Source organism: Mastigoproctus giganteus, chromosome 8 (genome assembly GCF_048544385.1).
Source record: "Mastigoproctus giganteus isolate SK-2022 chromosome 8, ASM4854438v1, whole genome shotgun sequence".
In the NCBI taxonomy this organism is placed as follows: domain Eukaryota; kingdom Metazoa; phylum Arthropoda; class Arachnida; order Uropygi; family Thelyphonidae; genus Mastigoproctus; species Mastigoproctus giganteus.
In genome coordinates this window covers 18,357,948-18,383,158 of record NC_143582.1, presented here as the reverse complement: position 1 = coordinate 18,383,158, position 25,211 = coordinate 18,357,948, and the positions used below count along the sequence as shown (strand labels likewise).

Sequence of the window (25,211 nt, the reverse complement as noted above, 5' to 3'; positions counted from 1 at the left end):
ATCCCCTTGTATAATGCAATGGTCAGGCCACACCTTGAGTACTGTATACAGGTCTAGAGATCTCATTTTAAGAAGGATGTAGAGCTGTTGGAACGAGTACAGAGAAGGGCAACAAGATTAGTGAATGAAATAAAGGGTTGCTCTTACGAAAAAAGGCTTAAGTTTTGCAAATTACAGAGTTTGGAGACTAGGCACCTGCGAGGTGATCTGATTGAGGTGTATAAAGCCTTGAATGGTTTGCGCATGCTCAATGTGGATAGGATTCTTTCTCTTGCTCAGAATAATCGCCTGAGAGGGCATAAATTCATAATGAGGAAAGAATGTTGTAGGATAGATGTGCGGAAATTTGCCTTTAGCCAGCACGTGGTTGATTGCTAGAACAAACTTCCATCTGTCGTTGTAGAAGTTGGTAGCTTAAATAGATTCAAGGCAGAACTTGACAAACATTTAAAAAAAAAGGCGGCCGTAACCTAGTGGTCAGGTGCGCGGGTGCATAAGTATACGTGCCTTGAATGACCGGGGTTCAAGTCCGTGACTGGTGAATACAGTGCTGTTTCTTGTATTCTGTGTATCTTGTAAGCTCCTCTGACCAAATGGTCAGAGGAGCTTACAAGATCCTCTGACCAAATGGTCAGAGTATAAACCGGAGTATAAACAGAAAATTTATTTTGAAGGCCGCCGTAGCCTAGTGGTCAGGCGCGCGGGTGCATAAGTACATGTGCCTTGACTGACCGGGGTTTAAGCCCGTGACTGCTGAATACGGTGCTGTTTCTTGTATTTAGTCTATCTTGTGAATTCCTCTGATCGTTTTGTCGTCCTGGAGTATAAACAGAAAATTTATTTATTTGGAGCGAGTGGATAGATGAAATAAGGTGTTTTTTTTTTTTTTTTTTTTTTTGGCTGATGCTATATAAGCTTAGTTTCTTTCATCATGTATGTTTGCTAATGCTAAATTATTTATAATAAACTCCCCTGGTGTTTGTAAATTTCATAATCAACTACAATGCTACATGATAATGGAGGGTTGCTTATTGCATACTTTGCATGTAGAAGAAACGGATTTTACTGTTTTTAAATTTAAAACTAAAATTTTACCCATATTGAGCAGTTGGCTCATGTCCGGCTGATATGTATTATTAGAAATGTCTTTGTTTCCTGTATTCATGCACTCTGCAACGACCACTGGACTTCTGTTGTAGTGGAGGAACTTCAACAAACTGCTCTTAACAGAAGTGCAAATCCCTGTGATTTTACAGCATTGGTTTATTATTATTATCATCATCATCATACTATTTCTCCCTGATTGGGAGATTCCACTCCGTGACGGGTACTGCTATCAAGCACACAGGGTGGTTGTAATGTCTGGTGTTATAGTTGGTCGAGGAAATCTCTGACTATCCTACAGGTGTTCAGGATTGCGACTTTCTGGAATTCGTCGTAGTCTTTAGCACCATACAATTGGTTGACACGATGATCGGGATGGTCGATACTTCTTCCATATGTCACATCTCCTTGACTTAGTGTCTCAGGTTCGTGTACTTCCTAATTTTTTCCTCATGGGTTTTCTCTACATTGCTAGTGTTGGGCACCGCTATGTCAATCAGGTAGGTAGCCTTTTCCATCTTGTCCACAAGGGTTATGTCTGGTCTGTTATTATTTTTTTATTATTATTATTAGCCATATGGTGCAAGGAAGCCTGGGGCTTAGGCTACAAAACTAAAATTTTTCAACTTCGGTCTGATTAATTTTAGGTCAGTCTGATTAATCCAAGGTCTCTTACCCAAGAGGATAAGAATATGGTTAAATATTTCCATATAACATTTCATAGAAAATAGGTTTCTTTTCAAGGCTGAAACAACTGACAATTCAACTTTAACTGAAAATTTGAATCAGTAGCTCCTGATATAAATTTAGTGTGTTAAATTTCATCATACATCATATTAATTATAAAATATAAATGAATTATTATAAGGTTAAATAAAATAAAATATATTTATTTATAAAAATTATATAGATATATCGATTTATTTTTTAAAATTTTGTACATTTAAATTTTATATTTTTTAATATATTTAAAATTTAAAATAATTTTAAAAACAGCCATGCATAGTTTGGGGAACCCTAGCCTACCTGATTAGTCTGAGAAGTTCGCATGACACCAAATCAGGCTTTGTGAGAATGCAGCTTAAGATTTACATGATACATATATCTGTGTATTGCAAAAGAGAATAACAAAGATGAAATACATATCGATTGGGTTGACAGAAATTTGCTTATAATAATACAGGACTTCCCACTTTTTTAGTATTAATCGGGTATTCTTAGTCCACGTGTTGTCCTCGATTGCAGCACAAAAGTGCCAGATAACTTTATGTTCTATATTTTTTCTATCATGAGCTATGTGCTAATACAAATAACTTTTTATTTGAAAAAAAATGGCTACTGGAAGTCTGAAATACTTCTTATAATATTTCATAAAATTTGAACTCAAATATTACCAGATTGTACCCAAACCCGAATGTTATCTGTGTTACTTAGTTCAACTCGAGGTCAATTATGATCTGTTCTAGCAGGCCTGTGCAGACCTCTATATTATACTATACTATACAGGCATGTATGGGAGGCATCAATTCAATTTGAGGAAGGATGGCTGCAAAGTAAATGTGTAGAAGTGTGCCTTCAGCTAGCAGAACAAACTTTTATCTCTTGTTGTGGAAGTGGATGGCATTAGCAGAGGCATATGATGCAAGAAAACAAGCTTATACAGCATTAGCCAATAAAAAAAATAAAAAAAAAAACACATTCCCATTTCACCCATCCATTTGCTCCAAAAGTTTGTCCAGTTCTTCTGTGAATTTATTTCAACTATCAACTTCCACAACAACAGATTGAAGTTTGTCCCAACAATCAACTACCTGCTGGCTAAAGGCAAATTTCTACACATCTATTCTACAACTGTCTTTCCTCAATTTGAGTTTATGCCCCCTCGGGTTCGTAATCTGAGCAAGAGGAAGAATCCCATCAACATTGAGCCTACTCAAACCATTCAAGACCTTTTATACCTCAATCAGGTCACCTCGCAGCTGTCTAGCCTCCAAATGAGATAGGTTGAATTTAAGGAAAACTAGACAAACTATTAGATAGATACTAAATGTTTACAGATACAAAAATTAGTAGTATTTACATATGTTAAATAAGTTGTTAATATTAAATATTCAAAAAAATTTAGGACCAGCAACTCTGAATCACCAAGGGTACCAAATTTGAAAGCGTTTACTGTAATATTATAAAATAACAAGCATTGATTAACAGTAAAAAGCTTACTGGCTTTATTAGGCGAAAACCATGCTTATGACCTTCACTCTTTTCAAGGTTTTGCTTCCTTGCATATCTTCTATTTCCATCCATTATAAAAGCCACGTGCTGAGGAATTGGACCGCATTTCAAGATCTTTATTATAAACAGCTGTATCCATGTTACCCTTGCTTCTAGAAGCAAAGGCATACCTGAAATAAAATATAGATATTAATTATATGGGGTCAGGCAAAAACAGTTACCTGTTTTAAAAGTGGTACCATTTCGTAATGGTTGCAGTGGGGGAGGGCACTATGGCTTGTGTCCTCGAGTAGAGTATACTAAAGCATTCAGTGAAAATGGAAGAACGATCAAATAAATATTGTGCATTTGCCATTGAAACAATTTTTAGAATCTGTTCTTAGTACTTGACGTGAAGTTAGATGCCACTTCAACATCAGAAGAAATGATAGTGTTCCAAGTTGAAAGCCCATAACATATTGGATTTACAAATTTAGAACAGCGTCTGTAACAGATATGAAAACTCCAAAACAGATTTATAGGGTACATCCTCCACAAAATATAAGAATCAGAGCAATGTTACAGTACAGTCCTCCTGTATCTGTTAGTCATCAATCAAGATAACTGAATATAGAATAGAATCTTTAATTGCAGCAACGATAGACATACAATTAGTCCCATCACGGCATGGTGGTGTCAGGGGTTTACAAAACATATTTACAAAAGATACATGAGAAAAACATAAGTTACATCAGATTATTAACAAAGCACAGTTTTACATTTTCAGTTCGACGAGGATACCCTTCCTGTATTTTTTATTATTGACCACTACTTGGAGGTCCCCGTCGATGGCTTGCAGTGAGGGCAGCATTTGCTTTGGCAGGAATCTGTCGGTTAGTACTAGCCGGTTACAGTTTTCTAGCAGCTGTACTGAAGACCGGAGATAAGGGGGAGGAACGTGCCAAGAGCAGTGATCCCAGAAGTTCGGCTCTGTAATTTTACCGGTGGCCATCTTGATGGTGAACAGCAGCCTTCTTTCTCCGATGTAGGACCGGAGCCTGCGTAGTTGAAGAGCTTCTGCTAACTGCGTTGATCTAAGAGCTGGGGGAAGGTGGAGTTTGCTGTTGGCCCATTTTAGAAGCCAGAATTCAGCAGAAAATATTCTTTTAATATTGGATTCGGCGGTCGAGGCCCATATCTCTGAAGCATACAGTATTGTCGGGTAAAGGATTGATATGATGTATCTTTTTACCGGTGGTGTGGAGCAGCTGTTGTTTGGCGACCCAGCGTAGTGAATTCAGCCTCGACTGTATCAGAACAAAGCGTATGCTGCATGTTGCATATTGATTTAAAGTTCCATTTACAAAGGGTACTAGGAAAGTTTTGCAATATGACGCAACAATGAATCACAGGAAGCTGCTTGTTGCTACATGTTGAGACATGTTCATACGTGCATAGTAGCCGCCGTGCCAAGTCGATGGGCTCAGTTATTCATTAGTAGTGAGAGTGTAAAGTGCTTGCGATGGCATTGTGGTCACGAAATGAGATAAGGACAATTTTGCGGTATAATTTCGTGCGTGGTTTAACCATAGACCAGTGCTTAGAAGAAATGACTCTTGCACTAGATGATGATTGTCCACATCGTACAACGATATTCATTTAAAACTTTACACACTATAAAGTATTTAAGGGCAAAGGCCTCATGCTACAAGATAGAATGGCTAATATATAGGTGGAACAGGACCAGGGTATGTCTGCCAGGGGCAAAGGTTGATGACGTTGTAGAGCGAATTAAGGGCACAAAAGGTGATATAGTTGTACACGTTGGCACTAATAATATTAAGAGTAGGAGACCGGCAGAATTACTTAACAAGTACAGGTCACTGTTGAACAAAAGCCGGGAATTAGGGTTGAATTTGAAAGTGTCTGCAATTCTGCCCAGACACGATAGGAGGGAGTATATGATGAGAGCCTTGTCGATCAATTCGGCCCTGGAAAGATTGTGCAAGGCTCAAGGGGTATTCAGCCTGGACTGTACTTGTTAACAGGAGAGATTGCTTCTGCAGGGATGGGATACACTTAAATAGAAAGGGTGCAAGAATATTTGCTGATGCTATCGAGGCAGTGTTAGGTGGGTCGGAAAACTGCTAGCTTGGGGGGAGACAAAGACCAATAGATTGACAGTAGCCACTGGCAGAGGTGAAAGAGATTCTTGCACTGCTTCTATTAGAATGAGCAGAAGCCTGAAAAACAAGATGCATGGTATTTCAGAGACTGCTGGGAGCCATTGCGGTACAAGTAAACACATGGGTTGTGTTAGGGTAGCTAAGGATAGAAACAGGTGCAGGTATACTTGCGTGTACACCAATGCTAGGAGTTTAGTAAATAAATTTGATGAATTTGAGGTATTGCTGAAAACATCGAAGGCAGATATTGTTGGGATATCAGAGACGTGGTGTCACACAGATATAAGGGATGCAGAACTGCAATTTGGGGAGTACAACGTCTACAGAAAGGATAGACAGGATAGGAAGGGGGGAGGGGTTATGCTATTAGTTAAGAAACACATAAAAACCAAGGAAGTGAAGCCAGTCGACATCGCTGGACAGTGCAGTGTGGAGTCAGTTTGGTGTGACATAAACATTGGGAGATCAAAATTGAGAGTAGGAGTGTGCTATAGGCCTAATGACTCTGATGAGTATAATAAGGAACTGTACAGGGAAATAGAGTGGGCCAGTAAATCAGAGTGTCTTATAATGGGAGATTTTAATTTCCCAGATATTGACTGGAATTTGGGGGCTGGTTACTCACACACTAGCAGGGCTTTTGTGGATTTATTGGATGATTGTTTTCTACATCAGCATGTTCGGGAGGCAACTAGAGGGAGTAATACCCTTGATTTGATTATCAGCAGTGATTCTTCATGCATTAAGAATCTGCAGATAAATGAACCACTAGGTGGCAGTGATCACAGTGTGCTGAAGTGGGATTTACTCAAAGATGTAACTACCATTAGGGGTAAAGGGAAGGGTTATTGCTTCCGTAAAGGCGACTACGATGGACTGAGACAGTATTTAAATTCTATACAGTGGGACCAACTGATGATGTTACCAACAGCAAATTCAAAATGGGGAGCATTCAAAGAACTTATCTTGGAAGCTACTAGGCTTTACATACCAACTAAGAAATATTGTTCAAGGTTTAGGCCAAAATGGATGTCAGATGAACTAATGAGGCATATGGCAGAGAAGAAAAATGCATGGGATACATACAAATTAATACATGACACAGAAGCCTATGATAGATACAAGTTGATATGCAACCAAGTTACAAAGGAGGTTAGGCAGGCGAAGGCAGATTACGAGAAATCCTTGGCAAGGGATGCAAAGAAAAACAGCAAAGAATTCTTTACTTATGTAAACTCTAGAAGGAAGGGGATGAATCAGATTTGTCCACTTGATATTGATGGGTCAAGTGTTGATGATCCTGCTCAGGTAGCTAACAAATTAAATGAATATTTTGCATCGACATTCACACATGAGGAGTTATTCAGCGAGGGGAATGCCAGAGGTGTATTCAACTCTAGCAGTAAGCTACAGAATCTTGAAATAACTGGGAGTAAAGTGGAGGAGAAACTGTTGAAGATAAACACAAGAAAGGCACCCGGGGTGGATGGGATCTATCCAGTTATATTAAAGGAGGCAGCAAAGGAAGTAAGCAAACCCTTAGCCATAATTATGAGAGCTTCCTTGGACTCAGGGGAGGTACCCATAGACTGGAAATGTGCAAATGTGACCTCAATTCACAAAGGAGGATCAAAGGCTGACACAAGTAATTATAGACCTGTGAGCTTAACTTCTGTTCCAGGAAAATTAATGGAGGCACTGGTTAAAGAAGCACTGCAGGATCATTTAGACAAGACTTCAGTTATAGCTCAGACACAGCATGGTTTTGTTAAGGGGAAGTCTTGCCTGACCAACTTGATTGGATACTATGATGCAGTCACAAAAGAACTGGATGCAGGGAATAACTTTGATATTATATACTTGGATCTTAGAAAGGCTTTTGATATTGTTGCACATGGAAGACTGCTACACAAATTGGAGCAGTGTGACATTGGAGGCAAATTGCTGCTATGGATAAAGGGGTGGTTGAGGGGGAGAAGACAGAGAGTGGTAATCAATGGACACTGCTCATCGTGGACTGATGTTATTAGTGGAGTCTCTCAGGGCTCAGTGTCGGGTCCATTATTGTTTTCTGTATTTATAAATGATATTGATGATGGTATATCGGGCTTAATGTCCAAGTTTGCAGACGATACAAAGGTTGGCAGGGTTGTCAAGGACACTACTGACACTATGCTGCTGCAACAGGATCTGGAAAGGTTGAGCAGATGGGCTGAGAGGTGGCAAATGAAGTTTAACATTGACAAATGTAAAGTACTACACATGGGAAACAGCAACCCCAGAGCAACGTATCAACTCTGTGGTACTACACTGACAGTGGTAGAGAATGAAAGGGACTTGGGGGTGGTTGTGCAGGCAGATATGAAGTTCTCTGAGCAGTGCAGACGGGCTGCAAGAGAAGCTCATGGAGTTTTTCCAGCAGGGATAAGGAGGTGATTATTCCATTGTATAAGGCGATGGTCAGGCCACACCTAGAGTACTGTATACAGGTCTGGAGGCCTCATTTCAAGAAGGATGTAGAGCTGCTGGAACGAGTACAGAGAAGGGCAACAAGATTAGTGAATGGAACAAAGGGGTGCTCTTACGAAGAAAGGCTTACGTTTTGCAAATTACAGTGTCTGGAGACTAGGTACCAGCGAGGTGATCTGATAGAGGTGTATAAAGCCTTGAATGGTTTAAGCATGCTCAATGCTGATGGGATTCTTCCTCTAGCTCAGAAAAATCACCTGAGAGGGCATAAATTCAAATTGAGGAAAGACAGATGTAGGATAGACGTGCGGATATTTGCCTTTAGCCAGCGGGTGGTTGGTTGGTGGAACAGACTTCCATCCCTTGTCGTGGAGGTTGATAGCCTAAATAAGTTTAAGGCTCAGCTGGACAGGTATTTTGAACGAACAGAGGGGTGAAGTGGAAGTGGGTTTTTTTTTTTTTTTTTGGCTGATGCTGCATAAGCTTGCTTTCTTGCATCAAATGCCTCTACTAATGCTAATGCGTAGGTTAGTGCAAATGCACCATTTTAACATAGCTATCTACCAAAGTAGTTAAATTAATTAATTAAATTGGCATCGTTTTGGTTATATCTCATATTGTGATTGCCTTCACAACGAGTTGCCATGGTATTGTATTACCTCGAATAAATAACACTTCACCAGTGGAAAAGTGTTATTTATTCGCTGTCCTTTACTAGTCTGTTAACACGGTACTTGAATATCTCTAAAACTTCGCATTGTCAGTGGAGAAAACTATTGTTATTTATTCTCAGCGGATACCATCTCCCAGATGGCACCGTTTTGAAATATGGTATGGGATAAAGTTCTCGGTTATCCTCATACTATCCCTATTAGACTTAGAAAAGAGGTAAAGATGTAGGAAGGTTATAGTAGGAGAGGTAGAGGAAGGAAATGCCATAGAAGGAAGAAAGGGACAGTTGCTCCTTTAACTCACACTCAAAGCTCATATATTCCTCAAATAGGCAACGCTTCCCCAGTAGAGAAGACTGTTGTTACCTATTCGAGAAAACCCAGTTCTTTCGACTCACACACAAAGCTCTTATATTCCTCGAATAGGCAACGCTCTTCCTCCTCTGGTTCCATGTCCATATTGTTTGTTCTTTGTAATCGGTCACCCAGGGCCTCACACCTGGTGAGTATGGGTTTGGCACACCCAGGGTCCTGAGCTGGATACCATCATTCTTCTCTTTCTTGGTGATTCCCCTCTACTTTTGACTCTCTCTCTCTCTCTCTCTCTCTCTCTCTCTCTCTCTCTCTCTCTCTCTCTCTCTCTCTCTCTCTCTCTCTCAGGGCAACTCGGGAATTTTTTTTTTCTTTTGGCTGGTGCAGCATAAGCCTCAGGCTTCCTTGCACCATATAGCTAATAATAATAATGTCCTGCTCGGTGTTTTTCAGTATTTCTCTGACACGAATAACCACAAATCATTCCAACCATTTGGTATGTAGTCTCAGCCTGTACTTTTCATAACGGTCTCTAGCTTGAATCATGCTCGATATAAGGGTGTCTATAAGATTCTTGGCAACAAGTCACATTCCTTCACCAGCACAGCCTTAGCTCACCAAGTGACCGAGCAGTTGGCTGTCGGTGTGTAATGTGATGCCCAAGGGCGTCTCACACACGTTTCATTGGATTTAAGTCTGATGATCTCACTGGCCATGGCAGTCATTGGATATCTCCATTTTCAAGATATTTCTCTATCATTGAGCTCTATGTGCTGTGGGGTTGCCGTACATGAAAAGGAAATCTGGGCCAACCGCACCCCTAGAAAGTCGCATATAGGGTTCGAGGATTTGTTCTCGGTACCTCTGCAATTACAGTACCCCTATCAAAACATGTAGAGGAACACAACCGTTGATTATTATTATGCCCCACATGAGAACACTGCTTCCACTGTAAATGTCCTTTTCTCTGATGTTAGAGGGATGGTACCACATTCCTTGTCTTCAGATGAAATAATGTCTGGGCTCTGTTTGTAGGCTAAAACGGGACTAATCAGAGAACAGAACTCTATTCCATTTGGCAGGGCTTCAACTCACATGTTCATGGCACCAGTTCCGATAAGCTCTGCAGTGGTTTGAAGTTAATGGGATACACACCACTGGCTTCCTTGAGTAGCGTCCACTTGAAATGAACCTTCTTAACACAGTCCAATTGGAAATATTTTCGCCTGGGGCCGCAGAAACCTCTAAGAGACAATCGATGACAGGAAATTGTAGGGTTTCGTCTTGCTGTTAGAGCCAGAAAGCAGTCTGTTTTGGTTGACGTAACCCTCGGGCTTACTTGGCCAGCTCTTGTAACAGTTCCTGCCTCCTGAAACTGCTTCCATGGTACCAAGGCAACACTGCGTGACACATTAAGCAAGTTTTTCTTAACCTGTGCCACAAGTATGTTTCAAGTGTGCCATGGGAAATGCAAATTTAAAAATTAATAAATCCAAGTTTTATAATAAAAATTAATTCAAACAAAAAATTCATTCATTATTTTATTATTATGCTGCACCAGCCAAAAAAAAAATATATATATATATCAGAGAGAGAAGTAGAAGGTAATCACCAAGAAAGCAAAGAATGATGATATCCAGCTTGTGACCCTGGGTTTGCCAAGTCCATACTCACCAGATGTGAGCCCCTGGGGTAATTTAGGCCGCACTGATTCGAACTCCTTTGGGCGGTCAATGTGACATCACATTTTGATTCCTAGAAGATCTGTTCACGTATACTACACAAACAGTGTATTATTAAATATACCCAATAGAAGATCCTGCTTGTGAATATATGAGTATAGTAGTGATTGTAGTGTGTCACAAAATTTTAGCTTCTTTAAAAGTGTGCCGCAGCAATGAAAAGGTTGAGAAATACTGCATTAAGTCAATGTCCCAGCCTGTGACTGCTCAGCTTCAAGTCATCCAAAGGCCCACCATCTCAAAGAATCATCTAAACAATGATGACTTACCATCCTGAGTACTGGAGATGTGACTATTCAAGGCAAGCCAAAAAATGAGAATGAAGTGACATGTTGCAACCTGTGATTTTATAAGCATGAATAATTTGAATAATTTGCGGCTCTGTAAAGTGGTAGATCGATTTCTATTGGATACTCAGAATTTGCATGCCAGGATGCCCATTATATCAAATTTGCAATCGGCGATACTGTTCAAAAATATTCTTGAAAGACATTTTGTGCTGATCTCCAGAATATGGGTGCACCTTGTCACTGTGTTGTAGGCATGGCCGAAGGATGGAGCGATTGTCGGGTTCAGCTCTGTGATTGGCTGATTGTGAATGCGAATTTGCTTGTCTGATTGATTGGATGCAAATTCGCTTCTGATTTTAGCAGTAAATGCGGAATTATCATTTGTTTTATTTCATGTTGTTTAGTTGTTATTGTGCCCGGTTATTGTTTAGTCGTTATTGTGCTCGGTTATTGTTTAGTCGTTGCAGATATTTTGCTCTGCTGCCATCACTTATTCTTTGCTCTTTTTTTTTTTTTGTTATTCCGCATTCAACCCCAATGGAGCAAGTTACTGTGAAAATGTTGTATGGTTTGGAAAAGGACGGATGTAAGGCTGTATTTAAATGGAGTTCGTGAGGTGTACTGGCCGGCATGCGAGGACTGATGGAGTGAGTTCTGTATTCAAGTAGTTTTTTGACAATTTTGATTGTTTTCGCAGTTATTATATTAGTTGTTAGTACAGTATAAGATTCTCTTATCATCATTATTAGCCAACTGGTGCAAGGAAGCCTGAGGCTTATGCTGTACCAGCCAAAAAAAAAAAAAAAATTCCCGAGTTACCCTGAGAGAAAGAGAGAGAAGAATGAAGATTTTGATAGCAGCGGGGTATGAGGCAGCATCCCCTACAAAAGTGGGGGTTTTGGGATAGCAGTATCCCCCAAAAAGAGCATTTCTGTTGACGTATATGAGCAGTTCTCATTGTTAATACACCCGAACTCGTCTAGTAACGTACGTTCACAAAAGCAGTTTTGGGAATTGCTCATGTCGTGCACGAGCAATTCTCATCTGCACTCGAAATCGTTTAGTAACGTACGGGTGAGTATATCAGTGGTTGTGTCTGGTGTTAATTTTTACTACTTGTTTAAAAAAAAAAATTGTATTTATATTCACCTATTTTTTTTTTTTCTCCGTATTGCAGTTTCCTTTTCTGCATTTCAGCTGCCATATGGTGATGTCACGTGACATCCACTTGTAACGTGCGGTCGAGGACGAGAAGCAGTGAGTTCACTGCCTTCCTCTTTTTCTAGCCGAAGTACGTTGGTCCCCCCCCCCACCACACACAAAGAAGTAAGATATGTTACTACTCTGTGGGTTCCCCCATGTTCTGGATATAACCTCATTTTGTTCTGTTAATTTTGCCCAGCAATGTAACACAATGAGAGTCGACTTTCATAGTCGACCTCTTTCTCTCAGCACTGTCCCTGGTCGATGGGTACACGGTGAATGCATCGGCAGTGCACTACAGTTTGCCGCTATGTAGTTTGTTTTATCTCTTCTTTTACTTATCGTCTACTGACGGTCTTTCATTCCCACCACATCAGTCGACTGTTCCAGAAATGTCACTGCCGTTTTTCGAAAATACGCGATGTAATTTATTCATATTCATAAAATTCCAATACAGTAATACCCCGAAGTTACGCGATAGGTGGGTCCGACGAAAATCGCGTAAGTCGAATTCGCGTAAGTCGGGGTACAACTTTGCATATAAATACATATAAATTTTGCTTAATTGGGACCAAGGACTAACAAAAACACTAGTTTAGAAAAAAAATATTAATAAAATTGCAGTTCTTTATACATATTAATACAAAATATGTATTAAAAAAACAAATGACTTACGTTAAAAAGTTATTTCGATGTCGATGGCTTCATAAAATCTAACAAATTCGTCTGACGACACAGCGCGTTCTTTTTTTCACGCAGAATTTCTTCGTAGCAAGCTAATAATTTTTTTATTCCTTGCTTTGTAGCTATAACGCGTTCTTCGTTGGAGTCTATGTTTTCTAAAATTTTTAAGCCCTTTACAATTGAGCCCTTTTCAATTTTCAACCTGTCAAGTTTGCAATTGTCATGTGCTTTTCGCCGTTGCTTTATTTAGGCCTGTAGCACGTGCAATATGTATCACATGGTCTTTCATTTCGCTCAAAGCGTTTCACAATTTCATATTTTTTTCCTCTATCGACAGAGGCGGACTGGCCATAAGCCTTACCGGGGAAACCCCGTGGGCCAGTGTGATCTTGGCCATAAACCATAGTATGAGGCCACTATAAATTTTCCCGGGTAAGAATTTTTGACCCAGTCCGCCTCTGTTTATCGATAATTGCTTTTCTTTTTCTCTCTGAATCTGCAGTGTCTTCACCAGGACGCTTCCTTTTCACACCTTTTAATTAAGTATTTTACTCATTTTTAGGGAATAAAGCACAATTACAAAACGAGGAGGCACGCTTAATACCCATAAACAAAGCTGCGCGCATGTAGCAACTGAATAAACAACACCATAAAGGCAGAGATACACTATTAACACCTCACATTTCTAGGGGTTACTACCATAAAACAATAAAAATCCAGTTGCGTTTCTGCTAGTGAAATCTGTTATAAACTGGTAGTAAACTCGATCTAATTGCATTTGCGATTATACCGATAGCTGGAATTGTGTTGGTTTTTACGTTATTATGGTGAAATGTGTTTCCCCTTCACTGATATAAAAAACATAAAAGCAACAAAGTTGAAAACATATGAAAAACGACCTTGAAGATAGTGGGCGGCAGCATTGCCAAACGAAAAAATCAGGAACCGCGTAACTCCGAGTTCGCGTAAGTCGGGGTAGCGTAAGTCGGGGTATTACTGTACTGTATATCACTGTTCATCTGGTGAGTATGGGCTTGGCACACCCAGAGTCCTGAGCCGCCGGATATCACCATTCTTCTCTTTTTTTGTGATTTCTTTCTCTTTCTCTCTCTCTCTGGGTAACCTGGAATTTTTTTTTTTTTGGCTGGTGCAGCATAAGTTGCTTCAGACTTCCTTGCACTATATGGCTAATAATAATAATAATCACGCGAGGGGCTGCAAACACCAGTTATCTAAATGCGGCTACACACGTTCAGGTAAACCTGTCAGTTATACCTGTGCAGGAACACATGTCAGGTCTACTGGACGCCCATAGTGCATCCACATGCTCCGGTAAACCGTGTCACCATTCATTCAGTTGGCTGACCATGGCATCGACAGACGACGTTTTAGCAATAGTTGGCTTATTATTTGCAACGAAATGTTTTTTTTTTTTTATATATATAATTTACGTAATTATTAATGATAGTCGAATAGGGAAATCCCCAAATCTGGCAGTGCGTCTTCCACGTTGCTACACACGGTTTGCATTACAGGCCACTCCGGTTCAGGCAAATCGAATGATTTTTCATATTTCCTCCGGTCGCCTGTGCAAGTCAAAATAACTGTGCAATTTTATTATCCACACGCTACAGTAGACATGCCTGCTCAGGCATAACTGACAGGTTTATCAGAACGTGTACCTTAAGTTGGCAATGTTTACTTAGCCCCTAAAATATACCTCCATTAGCGCATTCATGGTGGCGGCGGGGAGAATAAAACTCTTCAATAACATTTTTTTTTTTTTTTTTTTTTTTTTTTTCGTCGTCTATATGCAAAATATCAGGGTGCGCTACTGTTGGCTTCTTTCAGAAATTGGTCGTCTGACGTTAGCTTCTTCACTCGGAATGTTTTGAGCACGTTTGACTTTTCCAATACCTTGTGTTTAATAAAAGAGCTTAATCCAAAACTTAGAAAATTTGTCAGCCAGCTGCCCTTCAAGTGATGATAGTGACAGTTCAGTTATGAAGAAGCAGCGCAAATTACAAAAATAAATAAATAAAATATTGGTCGCCAAAGCATTCTCATCTCTACAGTATTCTTCATGAATTTTGCATCTCTTTATTCAAAAGGTAAATAATATGAATTTAAATAAAAAAAAGGAGATTATAAATCGAAATACAAATTTAAAAAGTTTGCAGTGTGTAATTTTTTATAAATATTAGCCAACGAGAGCATTATTAAACCCCTAAAGCTGAGGCATTGTTACAAGCTTTCAGGGTTTTCTATGGTAAGAATAATAAAAGCATAGAACATCTGTAATGTTCTCGTTTTGCCTGTTGCATAAGAAAAGGTTTCATTTATGTTTAAAAAAGATGGCTTTGAATTTTTAAACTAAAAAGCCTGGCGCAGCCAAGTGGTCAAGAGCGAGAGTTCATAGCCCGCGTTCCTTGAATGGGCCGGGGTTCAAGCCCCTGACCTCTAAATACGATAAATACTTGTATTAACGATTTATTGTAAATTCTGCTGACTTGGTTGTTATGCTGGAGTATTTTATTTTATAAAAAATAAACAAAAAATTTTATTTATTTTTTTTAACGTTTCCATGTATTAGCGATGTCAAAGGTGTATTCGTCTGTCCGCAGATCAAAAAGTTAGCGTAAAGACGAACATCTTATAAGAGTATTTAAACCATTTGGAACTGGAAGCTTGGAAATACCTCAAGAAATTTAGGATCATGTTTTGGGCAACAAGAGAGCAGATAAATATAGTTTTGAGAATTTTTTTTTTTTTTTTTTACAAGCCTACCAAAATCTCGGTTTCAACTGTGTCAAATACACTTCCTCCATTCTCATTTAGATATTTTCCACCAAGCGAACGATGAACGTTTTCTTACAGATATTTTTACCAAGAAAAATGATAGGCATAAAGTGGAAGCTCAGTATTATTGAGTACCCTTATGGTAATATTGTTAAAAGTATATAAATATTTAAATAACAGTAACATGCATTTCAGTAACAGTGCATTTCTCTTTAAATATGTGAGTGCTATATCTAACTTCAATTTTGGATTCAGCTTATCAATGAGATGTTGACCTATACAAAAAAATCTATAGATCAACTAATAAGGACGGATATTCCAATTATTTATAAAATTTACAAAGGAGGAAATAATTAGTGGTTATAATTGCTCCTAAAAGCTGAGGCGGCAATTATCACAAAAGACAATTAATTGCACGTGTTACGTGTTGATAGTTCTGCTTTGAGCTTACAATTATTGACAATATTTGATTTTAATGTTAGTTTGTCTCGAGAAGTGGCAAGTGGCTGTGCTGCGTTTAAATCAGATATATATCTGTATCAGTATAATATTTTTGCATTTATACTAATTCAGTTTTTGTGTTTAAAAAGTAGATCAGGTAAGAGAATTATTGTTTTTTACAGCAATTGTAGTTACTTATTATCATTGAAAATGATTATGTTGTGATAATAGGGACTCGAATTAAAAAGTAGCATTTGCATGGACTGGGTATATCTCAGATGCGGAACGTGTGCCTGTGTGTGAAAGATAGAGTTTAGGTAATATTGGGCTACTTTTGCGTTTTGTGTGTGATAGAGAGAGAGAGAGTTGCTTTGGAAATATTTGCATTTGCTTACTTTTGCGTTCGTTATTTATTGCTCTATTTTTACCAAATTCATATACTGTACGTTGAAGTGGAGACAATACAATAACAAGTTAAAGAAAGGTATATGTCAAAATGGCTGCTAGCTGTCAATTTGACAGATATTCGTTATCTATTATGTTCTGTTACCTACAAATCTTACTTTTGCAACTCATTTCTATCGTTATTTTATCTACCCTATTTTAATAGCATGATAAGCATCATCATATTTAATCATTTTCAATGACCCCCCATCCCCCCAGGTTGCATCTTTGCGAAGGACTGTGAATTTTTATTTAATATTTTTATTACAGTATGGTACAGAAAAGGAAAAAATTGTCTGGAAGTCAATATAAAAAGAAACGCTTAAAGAAAGAAGAACAAGGAAGAAAGCTAAGCTATGATATGAAGGAATTCTTAGTACAAAAGTCCTGTTTAGATGAGCCATCCACATCAACAGCGACTGCTTTGGATTTGGCAAATAAAAACTCAGTGCCGCCCCAATCACTTCCAGAAGAAGTTGTTGAAGAGAGCCAAAAAATAACACCATTAGAAGTTCATTAAGAGCCGGGTAGCAGTAGCAGTGTCAGCCAGCAGATATTAAACGAAATTCATTCTGATCCTGCATTATGGAATGCTTTCTGCATGTCATCTGAAACTCGTCAAATACTGGTTGAGAGGGGTCCACATCAAATTAAAGAATTCGAGTTTCCTATTAATAAAGTAAGGCGTAGATTTTTGCCTTCGCATTATTTTTAAGTGTTGAGCAATGGTGAAGTCGTTGAGAGAAGTTGGTTGATTTACTCTGTTACAAATTATGTCGTTTTTTGCTTTTGTTGTATGTTATTTGATAATTCGTCTGCTATTAGTGACTGGCCCAAAAAAAGGCTATTTTGACTGGGGAAATCTCAAGAAAGCAAAATACTGGGGATCCGCAGTATTTTGCTTTCTTGAGTAGCAGTCAGGGTTTGTCCTTTGCAAACGACACTTGCATGGAGGTGGCCTCAGTTAAAGGACAGGAGAATCTGTGGTTCTCAGAAGAACTGGTTTCAGAACCAACAGCGACAGGAAGCTTGGAAAACGTGCCTACTACCCTCTCCAGCACAGCGGTCCTCGATCGCAGCTCTTCATTCACTGCTTTCAGCTTTTCGTTGTCAATTAACAACTGAGTAGTAATGATCTCCAAACTTGACCATAGCTCCTGGACATAATTATCTGCTGTCTTAGTGAAATGGTTGTTGTCATTATTTAGGAATGAGACTAGAATCCGTTGGAGTTTGGATATGTCCTGGTGCAAAGTAGTTGAACCAGAAGTGGCTCTTGGAACGGCAGCACTAGGTGTATGGTGGAGTTTGGATATGTCCTGGTGCAATAAAGTTGCATCAGAAGTGGCTCCTGGAGCAGCAGTAGGTGCTTGGTGGAGTTTGGATATATCCTGGTGCAATGAAGTTGAATCAGAAGTGTCTCCTGGAACAGCAGCACTAGGTGCTTGGTGGAGTTTGGAGATGTCCTGGTGCAAAGCGGTTGAATCAGCAGTGGCTTCTGGAACATCAGCACTAGGTGCCTGTTGGAGTTTGGAGGTGTCCTGATTCAAAGAGGTTAAATCAGAAGAGGGTGGAGAGATTCCTAGCCTTGGAGAAGATTTGAGGCCAGATGCAATGGTAAGGGCCAAGGCAGAAGGAGGACTTATCAGTGCAGGAGTCTTGGTTGCCAGTTGGGAGGTCGCAGTAGAGCTGGCTGGTAAGGCAGAACATAATGGGTCATCAGGGCCCTGATCAGATTCCACAGACAGTGGGCAACCCTCATCTTGGGAGGGGTATGCAGCTAGGGAGATGCCAGCTCTTGGTTCTTTGATCTTCTTTCTGTCCTTTTTCTTCTTCTTATTCTTCTTCAATACAAGATTACCACTCTTTGATGGAGTCTTAGTTGGGACACTGGGCTGAGGTGAGCTACCAAGATCAGGCCCTTCTTTAGTGGTGGAACTGGAGCTTTCGCACGTAATCATGGTAGAAATTTCAGTCCGTAATTTGGGATGAAAAGTATGCACTGAAGTATGAGTGTAGGGATGCAGCTCGTTTTTTATTTTGCAAAATCAGTCAGCGGCGCGGGGCCTTGTGCGCTCGGACTGTTCGCAACCCCCTTGGGCCGGCTCTGCCGAGAACCACTGGTCAACAGCTTTCTTTGTGTTCATAGCCAGTGAGAAGCTTCTGCTTTATGTTCCTGCTGGTGTCCAATAAGCAGCTACCTGCATTCGACGTGTAAGCACACTTATCTTGTGCTTCCGTTGTTATGCGCGGTGATACTGATGGTATTTTGCCCTTTAAACTGCCAGTAATCTTGAATCGTGGAATGGAATCGCTTTCTTCGTACAGAGTTATAATTAATTTTTTTTCAACACTCAGTTTCTCATTCCTTGCCATGTTTATCACGAAATACACAAAACTTACACCAAAAACTCTTTCTGGATGACGGTTGTTCGATTTTATAAGTTACAGCTCTTACTCATGAATTTATATTATTGCAAAACAGTCTAGAATCATCTACAACAGAGGTTCCTAACATTTATACGCCCGCGTACTGGTCAATCGCATTAGTACCTTATGACGTACCGATGAGTAGATAAGTCTGTTTTGAAAAGTCACATGAATAATTAGTTAAGCAAAACCGAGCTATTCTACTAAAATCAGAAAAACATTTATTAATTAGAAAATACAAATTATAAATGAGGTTTTTATATTTTCACATTACATGTAGTTTAAACATTTTCCTCTTTACTTGAATTTTTTTGTTTCTGTTTCGAATTTTGAATCTGTTTCGCTTTTACTAGCGAATCTGGATTGATTCGTGTCAGCTTCAGTCGAAGATCTGATTCATGGAAGTTCTATATTTATTTTTCATTGCAGTCATCGCTGAAAATCCAGCCTCACACAAGTTAGTCGAATTAAATAGCATTAAAACTTTCAATGTCTGCTCAGAAAGTAGGGAATATGCTTGGCGGATAGATAGCCAAAATTTTGTTAAGTTTGCACTCTTAAATTTTAACATTTAGCTCTCGTCAGACACTAAAACTATGAATAAGTCCTTGTACATCACATCTTTTGGGATATCATTCGACAATGCGAAAGGATTCCTAATCCAATTCTGTGCTGTAAAAAGTCTTCCTGGAAATATTTTTCAAAACTTGTGTGCAAAGATTTTAAATGTTCGTGGATGTCATCAGTCACATTTTTGGTCATAGATATGTTATTTTCTTGGATAAAATCGTGAATTGAAGATAACATTCTCATATTGTTTTTTAATACCTGTTCTTCCATTTGTTTTAATTTTCTTTTAAAACATTAATTTTATCACTGGAATAAAAACAATAATTAGGATAGCAGTATGTCGTAATTTCTAATGATCTAAATTTCATATTACCTGTGAAATCACTACAACGCAAACACTACTTTTAATGTTCACTAACCAACCTCTGAAGTAAGATTGATCGTATAAAATAAGAAGGAAAAAGAGGGGAAGTAAACAGATAAAGTTCTATGAATTAAGAAGTACAAGAAAGAAAAGAAGTGTATTTCCAAGAAGAAAGACTGAAATACTCTCATAGATAGGAACTGTGAAAAATAGAAGTTTTGGCTTTAGTAAGATATATTAAAATTTAAAATGTTTACCCTCCCATGAGGAAAATTGCAGGTGGTTTCATTCACAGGCCGCGTACCGGTAGTTGGGAACCTTTGATCCACAATCTTCTTTATTGTTGAAACAATACTCCCACTTTCTTAGAACATACTAGAATCTACAACTTTCAGGAATCTTCTTCACCTTTATGGAATATATTCTCCAATATTCTAGAAAGTTCTTAAATATTATTTAGTCGGTTTTTTTTTTTTTTTTTTTTTTTGTACAAAATAGAAAATATTTTAATAAAAATGGTAAACAAGTTGGTCCTATTTTAATAAAAACTTTGAAAATGAAGGAAAATGAAACATGATTGAAAACGTTAGGCGAGAATGTATATACATACATTATACCTATATTTTTTACAGAACAAAATTCCAATGAATAATAAAATAAATAACTGCAGAGCTTTTCTCACTCATTTAATGATTGTTGCTGAGAACCATTCTTAAAAAATAAATAAATAAAAACGCAATACTAAAAAAATGGTAGCATGCTTTAGCACTGATGAATATAATGCCACGAAGAATCAGCATGTTATAATTGTAATAGCATGATATTTCGGTCGGTTTACTTTTACTGAACGAAAAATCAGTTTCCATGAGTTAAACTCATGTAACTGTCCCAAGACCGAGCAACTCGGCCACATTATAACAGTTCCTTCTATCTAGATGGAATTCGAAGCTGTGCGCAGGACTTTTTATTTATTTTATTTTATTCATTACTTTTTTTTTTTTTTAAATTCCTTAACATTATGTTAATGTGGAAATAAAGGACATAATTTCTATACCATGTGCACTGAACAGAAATATGGATTCGAATGAAAATCTCCATATCAAAACGATACTTCAAACAAGGATTACAAATCCATTGGTTACAAAATTTTTAACTTCGTTGTAAAACAGAAAATTTTATAAACAAATAGGATCCGCTCAGTGTAGTTATTCATAAACAGATAATTCTAGTTTTCAATAGGTTTACCTGGTATTCTCTAAAATGTATTTTGATTTTTGAGTTTCTACAGTTAACGATTTATATAACATGATAATTGCAGTGTACTTCGATTTTGTGGTTCTGCAGTTAACTGATTGAAACACTAGTGTGCAAAACTCAAGGACCAACACTATTTCTAAAGGTTACAACCACAAAATCTTTACTTAAGGTACTCTTTACTGATGAGAGTAGATTCAGTCTCAGCAGCGATTCTGGACCTCAGCTAATCTGGCGAGGGGTTGGCACACGGTATCACCCCGCAAACATCACTGAAATGGATCGATATGGCGGTCGAGGTCTTCTCGTCTGGCGAGGCGTTATCTTGGATAGACGTCCACAACTCCAGATACTGGAAGGCGGTACTGTAACCAGTGCACGCTACTGTACTGAGGTAATCCTTCCCCATGTGCGACTATTCCGAGGTGCCATTGGCCACGAGTTCGTGTTTATGGATGATAACGCACACCCCATCGCACTGCAGCTGTTGATGTACTTTTGTAAGGTGAGAGCATTGTTCGTATGGATTGGCCTGCCCGTTCAAACGATCTAAATCCCATCGAACACATATGGGCCGCTCTGGGGAGATGCCTAGCGGCACGTCCACACCCACCAGAAAATGTTCATCAGCTGAAGATGGCGCTGACAGAGGAATGAACGCTATTACCGCAAGAACTTATCAACAACATTGTTCTAAGTATGGACAGGCAGTACAAAACCTGCATCGACATTAGGGGGGGGGGTGGCCATATCTCCTACTGAGGGCTACCTCTTCCCTTTGTTCCATCTTTGGCAGTGATGCTTCTGTATCATGGCAGCCAGTGCTAAGTTGCCATTTTTGAATAAAGTCCCTCTGTACCGTTTTGTTTTTGTGTCGGTGTTGTGGTTGTTATTTGGTTTTTAGGAGCATTAGCAACTAAGGCCATATTGCTCCGGGAATATGCGGTGGTCATTCCCAGACCTTTTCCGCATCCTCTGTATTTGGTGGCTCACGGGCTCGAACCCCAGTCTAATCAAGAAGCATGTGTTAGGCACTGCTGCTCCTGCCCACCTGGCTACGGAGGCGCCGTGTGTCGGTGTTGTTTTCTTCATCATTTCTGTACCTCACTAGGTTCGTTTGGTATGCTTTTCCCATATCCAGGCCGCTTCTGTGAGAAGCTACAGGTAAACCTGACTGGTCTTTAAATTTTGCACACCAGTGTAATTTTACATGACTTTGACTCAATCACTTTGAGCACTGTTTTATAAAATAATATTGCAGTTACTAACATTAGATTATCCCGGAAAAGCCAGGGAAGTAAGATTTACACCATTTTAGGAATGGCTACTGAAAATCAGATCATCTAACTCATTCAACTTTTAATAAATGCAGATTTTTTTTTTTTTTTTTTCGGTCCGATTACGCTAATGAATTGAACCATAATTTTAGTGTTTATACGTTAATTGCAAGATTAATTGTACGAAGAGTTAATTGAATAATTTAAATTCTATAAATCTTATTTGTCAAAACTGGGTATTATTTCAAGTAGTCGCATAACTAGGGTTGATGGAGCCCACGGCAAATAAAAAAAATATGGCTCCACTTGTAAACTGTTCTTTTGGAATTTTTGCATTTTTTAACCTGCCCAAATCTGGCGCCCCGGGGCACGTGCCTCACATGCCTCTCCCAGTTAGCCACTAATTTCAAGTGCTCATTATTCAAATCGTTATAAGTAAGTACATGTATTATTAAAAGTTGCTTCTTTTAATAATGCGATTTCAATTTACTTTGTAATCATAACATTAAAGGAGCATTTGTATGATTTTTATAAAAAAACATTTTTTTTTTTTTAGCAGAAAGTATTAAAACTGGGCTCGTTTTATTTTTATAAGAAACGCATACAAGCGGTTTTTAGTAATAGTAATAGAGGTATGAGATACAAGAAGGCAAGCGTATTATGTAGCATCAGCCAAAACAACAAAAAATTCACACAACATTCCCTCTAAACGTTTGTCCATTTCTTCCTTGAATTTATTTAAGCGATTAACGTCCACAACGACAGATGGAAGTTTGTTCCAGGGATTAGCCACCGGCTGGCTAAAGGCAAATTTCCGCACATCTATTCTACAACTGTCTTTCCTCAATTTGAATTTATGCACCATGAGGTGCGGAATCTGAGCAAGTGGAATAATTCAAAATCCCATCAGAATTCAGCGTACTCAACCTATTGCAAATGCAAAGTACTGCATATGGGTAGAAGTAACTCCAGAGAAACGTACCACACAACTGTGTGGTACTACACTTAAGGTGGTAGAAAATGAAAAAGACCTGGGAGCAATTGTGCAGTCAGATATGAAATTTTCTGAGCAATGCAGACAGGCTGCCAGGGCAGGTCATGGGGTTTTGTCAATGATATATAGGAATTTTGCTAGCCGGGAAAAGGAGGTGATTATCCCTCTGTATAAGGCAATGGTCAGGCCACGCCTTGAGTACTGCGTACAGGTCTGGAGGCCTCATTTTAGGAAGGATGTAGATTTACTTGAGCGTGTACAGAGAAGGGCAATAAGATTGGTGAGGGGAATGAAGGGATCCTCTTACCAAGAGAGGTTTAAGTTCTGCAAATTGCAGTGGCTGCAGACTAGGCACCTGCGCGGTGATCTGATTGAGGTATATAAGGCCTTAAATGGGTTGAGCACGCTGAATTCTGATGGGATCCTTCCACTTGTTCAGATTACGAACCTAAGGGGGCATAAATCCAAATTAAGAAAAGACAGATGTAGAATAGATGTGCGGAAATTTGCCTTTAGCCAGCGGGTGGTTAATTGCTGGAACAAACTTCCATCTGACGTTGTGGAAGTTGATAGGTTGAATAAATTTAAGGAGGAACTGGACAGTCATTTGGAGGGAATGGTGTGATTTTTTTTTTTTTTTTTTTTTTTTTTTGGCTGATGCTGCATAAGCTCATACATTTGCTTTCTTTCATCACATTCCACTACTACTACTACCTTATACACCTCAATCAGATTACGTCGCAGGTACTTAGTCTCCAGCCGCTGCAATTTGCAGAACTTAAGCCTCTCTTGGTAGGAGGAATATTTCATTACCCTCACCAATCTTGTTGCCCTTCTCTGTACACGCTCAAGAAAACTACATCCCTCCTAAAATGAGGCCTCCAGACTGTACGCAGTACTCAAGGCGTGGCCTGACCCTTACACAAATGGATAATCACCTCCTTTTCCCTGCTAGCAAAATTCCTGTATATCATTGACAAAACCCCATGACCTGTCTGCATTTCTCAGAAAACTGATAATTATAAATAATTAGGCGTATAACCAGTATAATAAAATATCTTTAATCACACGTGCACTTTGTCAGCGTGCTTCTTTGTCAACAGAAAATGGAAACTTTAGAGATAAAATTATTCTAACGGAGAAAGTTGTGCGTGCAGTGAGGCGTGCGAGGACACGAGGTGGGTCATTCAATCATTAAACTGATGTTCATTATTGCTGCATGGACGTGCGTCTAATTATTTATATATACGCCTAATTATTTATAATCCTATGGATTCCAGTACAGCAGGCCCATTTATCCTCAAAAAACTGATGATGTATTTTTGCTACAATTCTTTGACCAACGTGAACTTCAAAGCCCTGAAATTTAACGTCTACTCTACTTGCTTATGTACATTGAAGAGTTCCTTAATTATGAAGAGTTCCTTGGAGAATTTTAGTATCAACTAACAAAAAGGAAGTTCTTACCTGCAGTAACAGTGGCTTCGTTGTAAAAGCAACACTAGCTTAGAAGGAATGAATTATGTATTTCAAATGGCACTCATCGTATAATATTTTCGGCTAACTGTGATTGGTCTTAATATTAAATTACTAGTGTTTTGTTTTGTTTATTTTTGATATTGTTCTCATTAGTACGTAAAAGGAAAACCATTGCGCTACTGAAGGTCTTCTGTTATCGTAAGAGCAATTTGAAAACTATAATTAATAAATAAATAATCGCCAGTCTTTTTATTCGGAAAACTTCGGTTGGTAGACAATGGCACATT

General features: G+C 38.8%; 1 protein-coding gene across 1 annotated transcript in view; it reads right to left on the bottom strand.

Annotated features, from left to right (window-relative positions):
* The window catches only part of LOC150081306 (dehydrodolichyl diphosphate synthase complex subunit DHDDS-like), a 70,597-nt gene extending 45,659 nt beyond the window's left edge, over window positions 1-24,938 (bottom strand). The window contains exons 1-2 of the mRNA XM_090380154.1: window positions 24,913-24,938; window positions 3,325-3,506 (exon numbers count right to left, since the gene is read on the bottom strand). Of these exons, the coding sequence (XP_090236280.1) occupies window positions 3,325-3,504 (180 nt within the window). The 5' untranslated portion in view covers window positions 3,505-3,506; window positions 24,913-24,938. The remainder of the gene's footprint in view (window positions 1-3,324; window positions 3,507-24,912) is intronic.
* Between the last annotated feature and the right edge of the window lie 273 nt (window positions 24,939-25,211).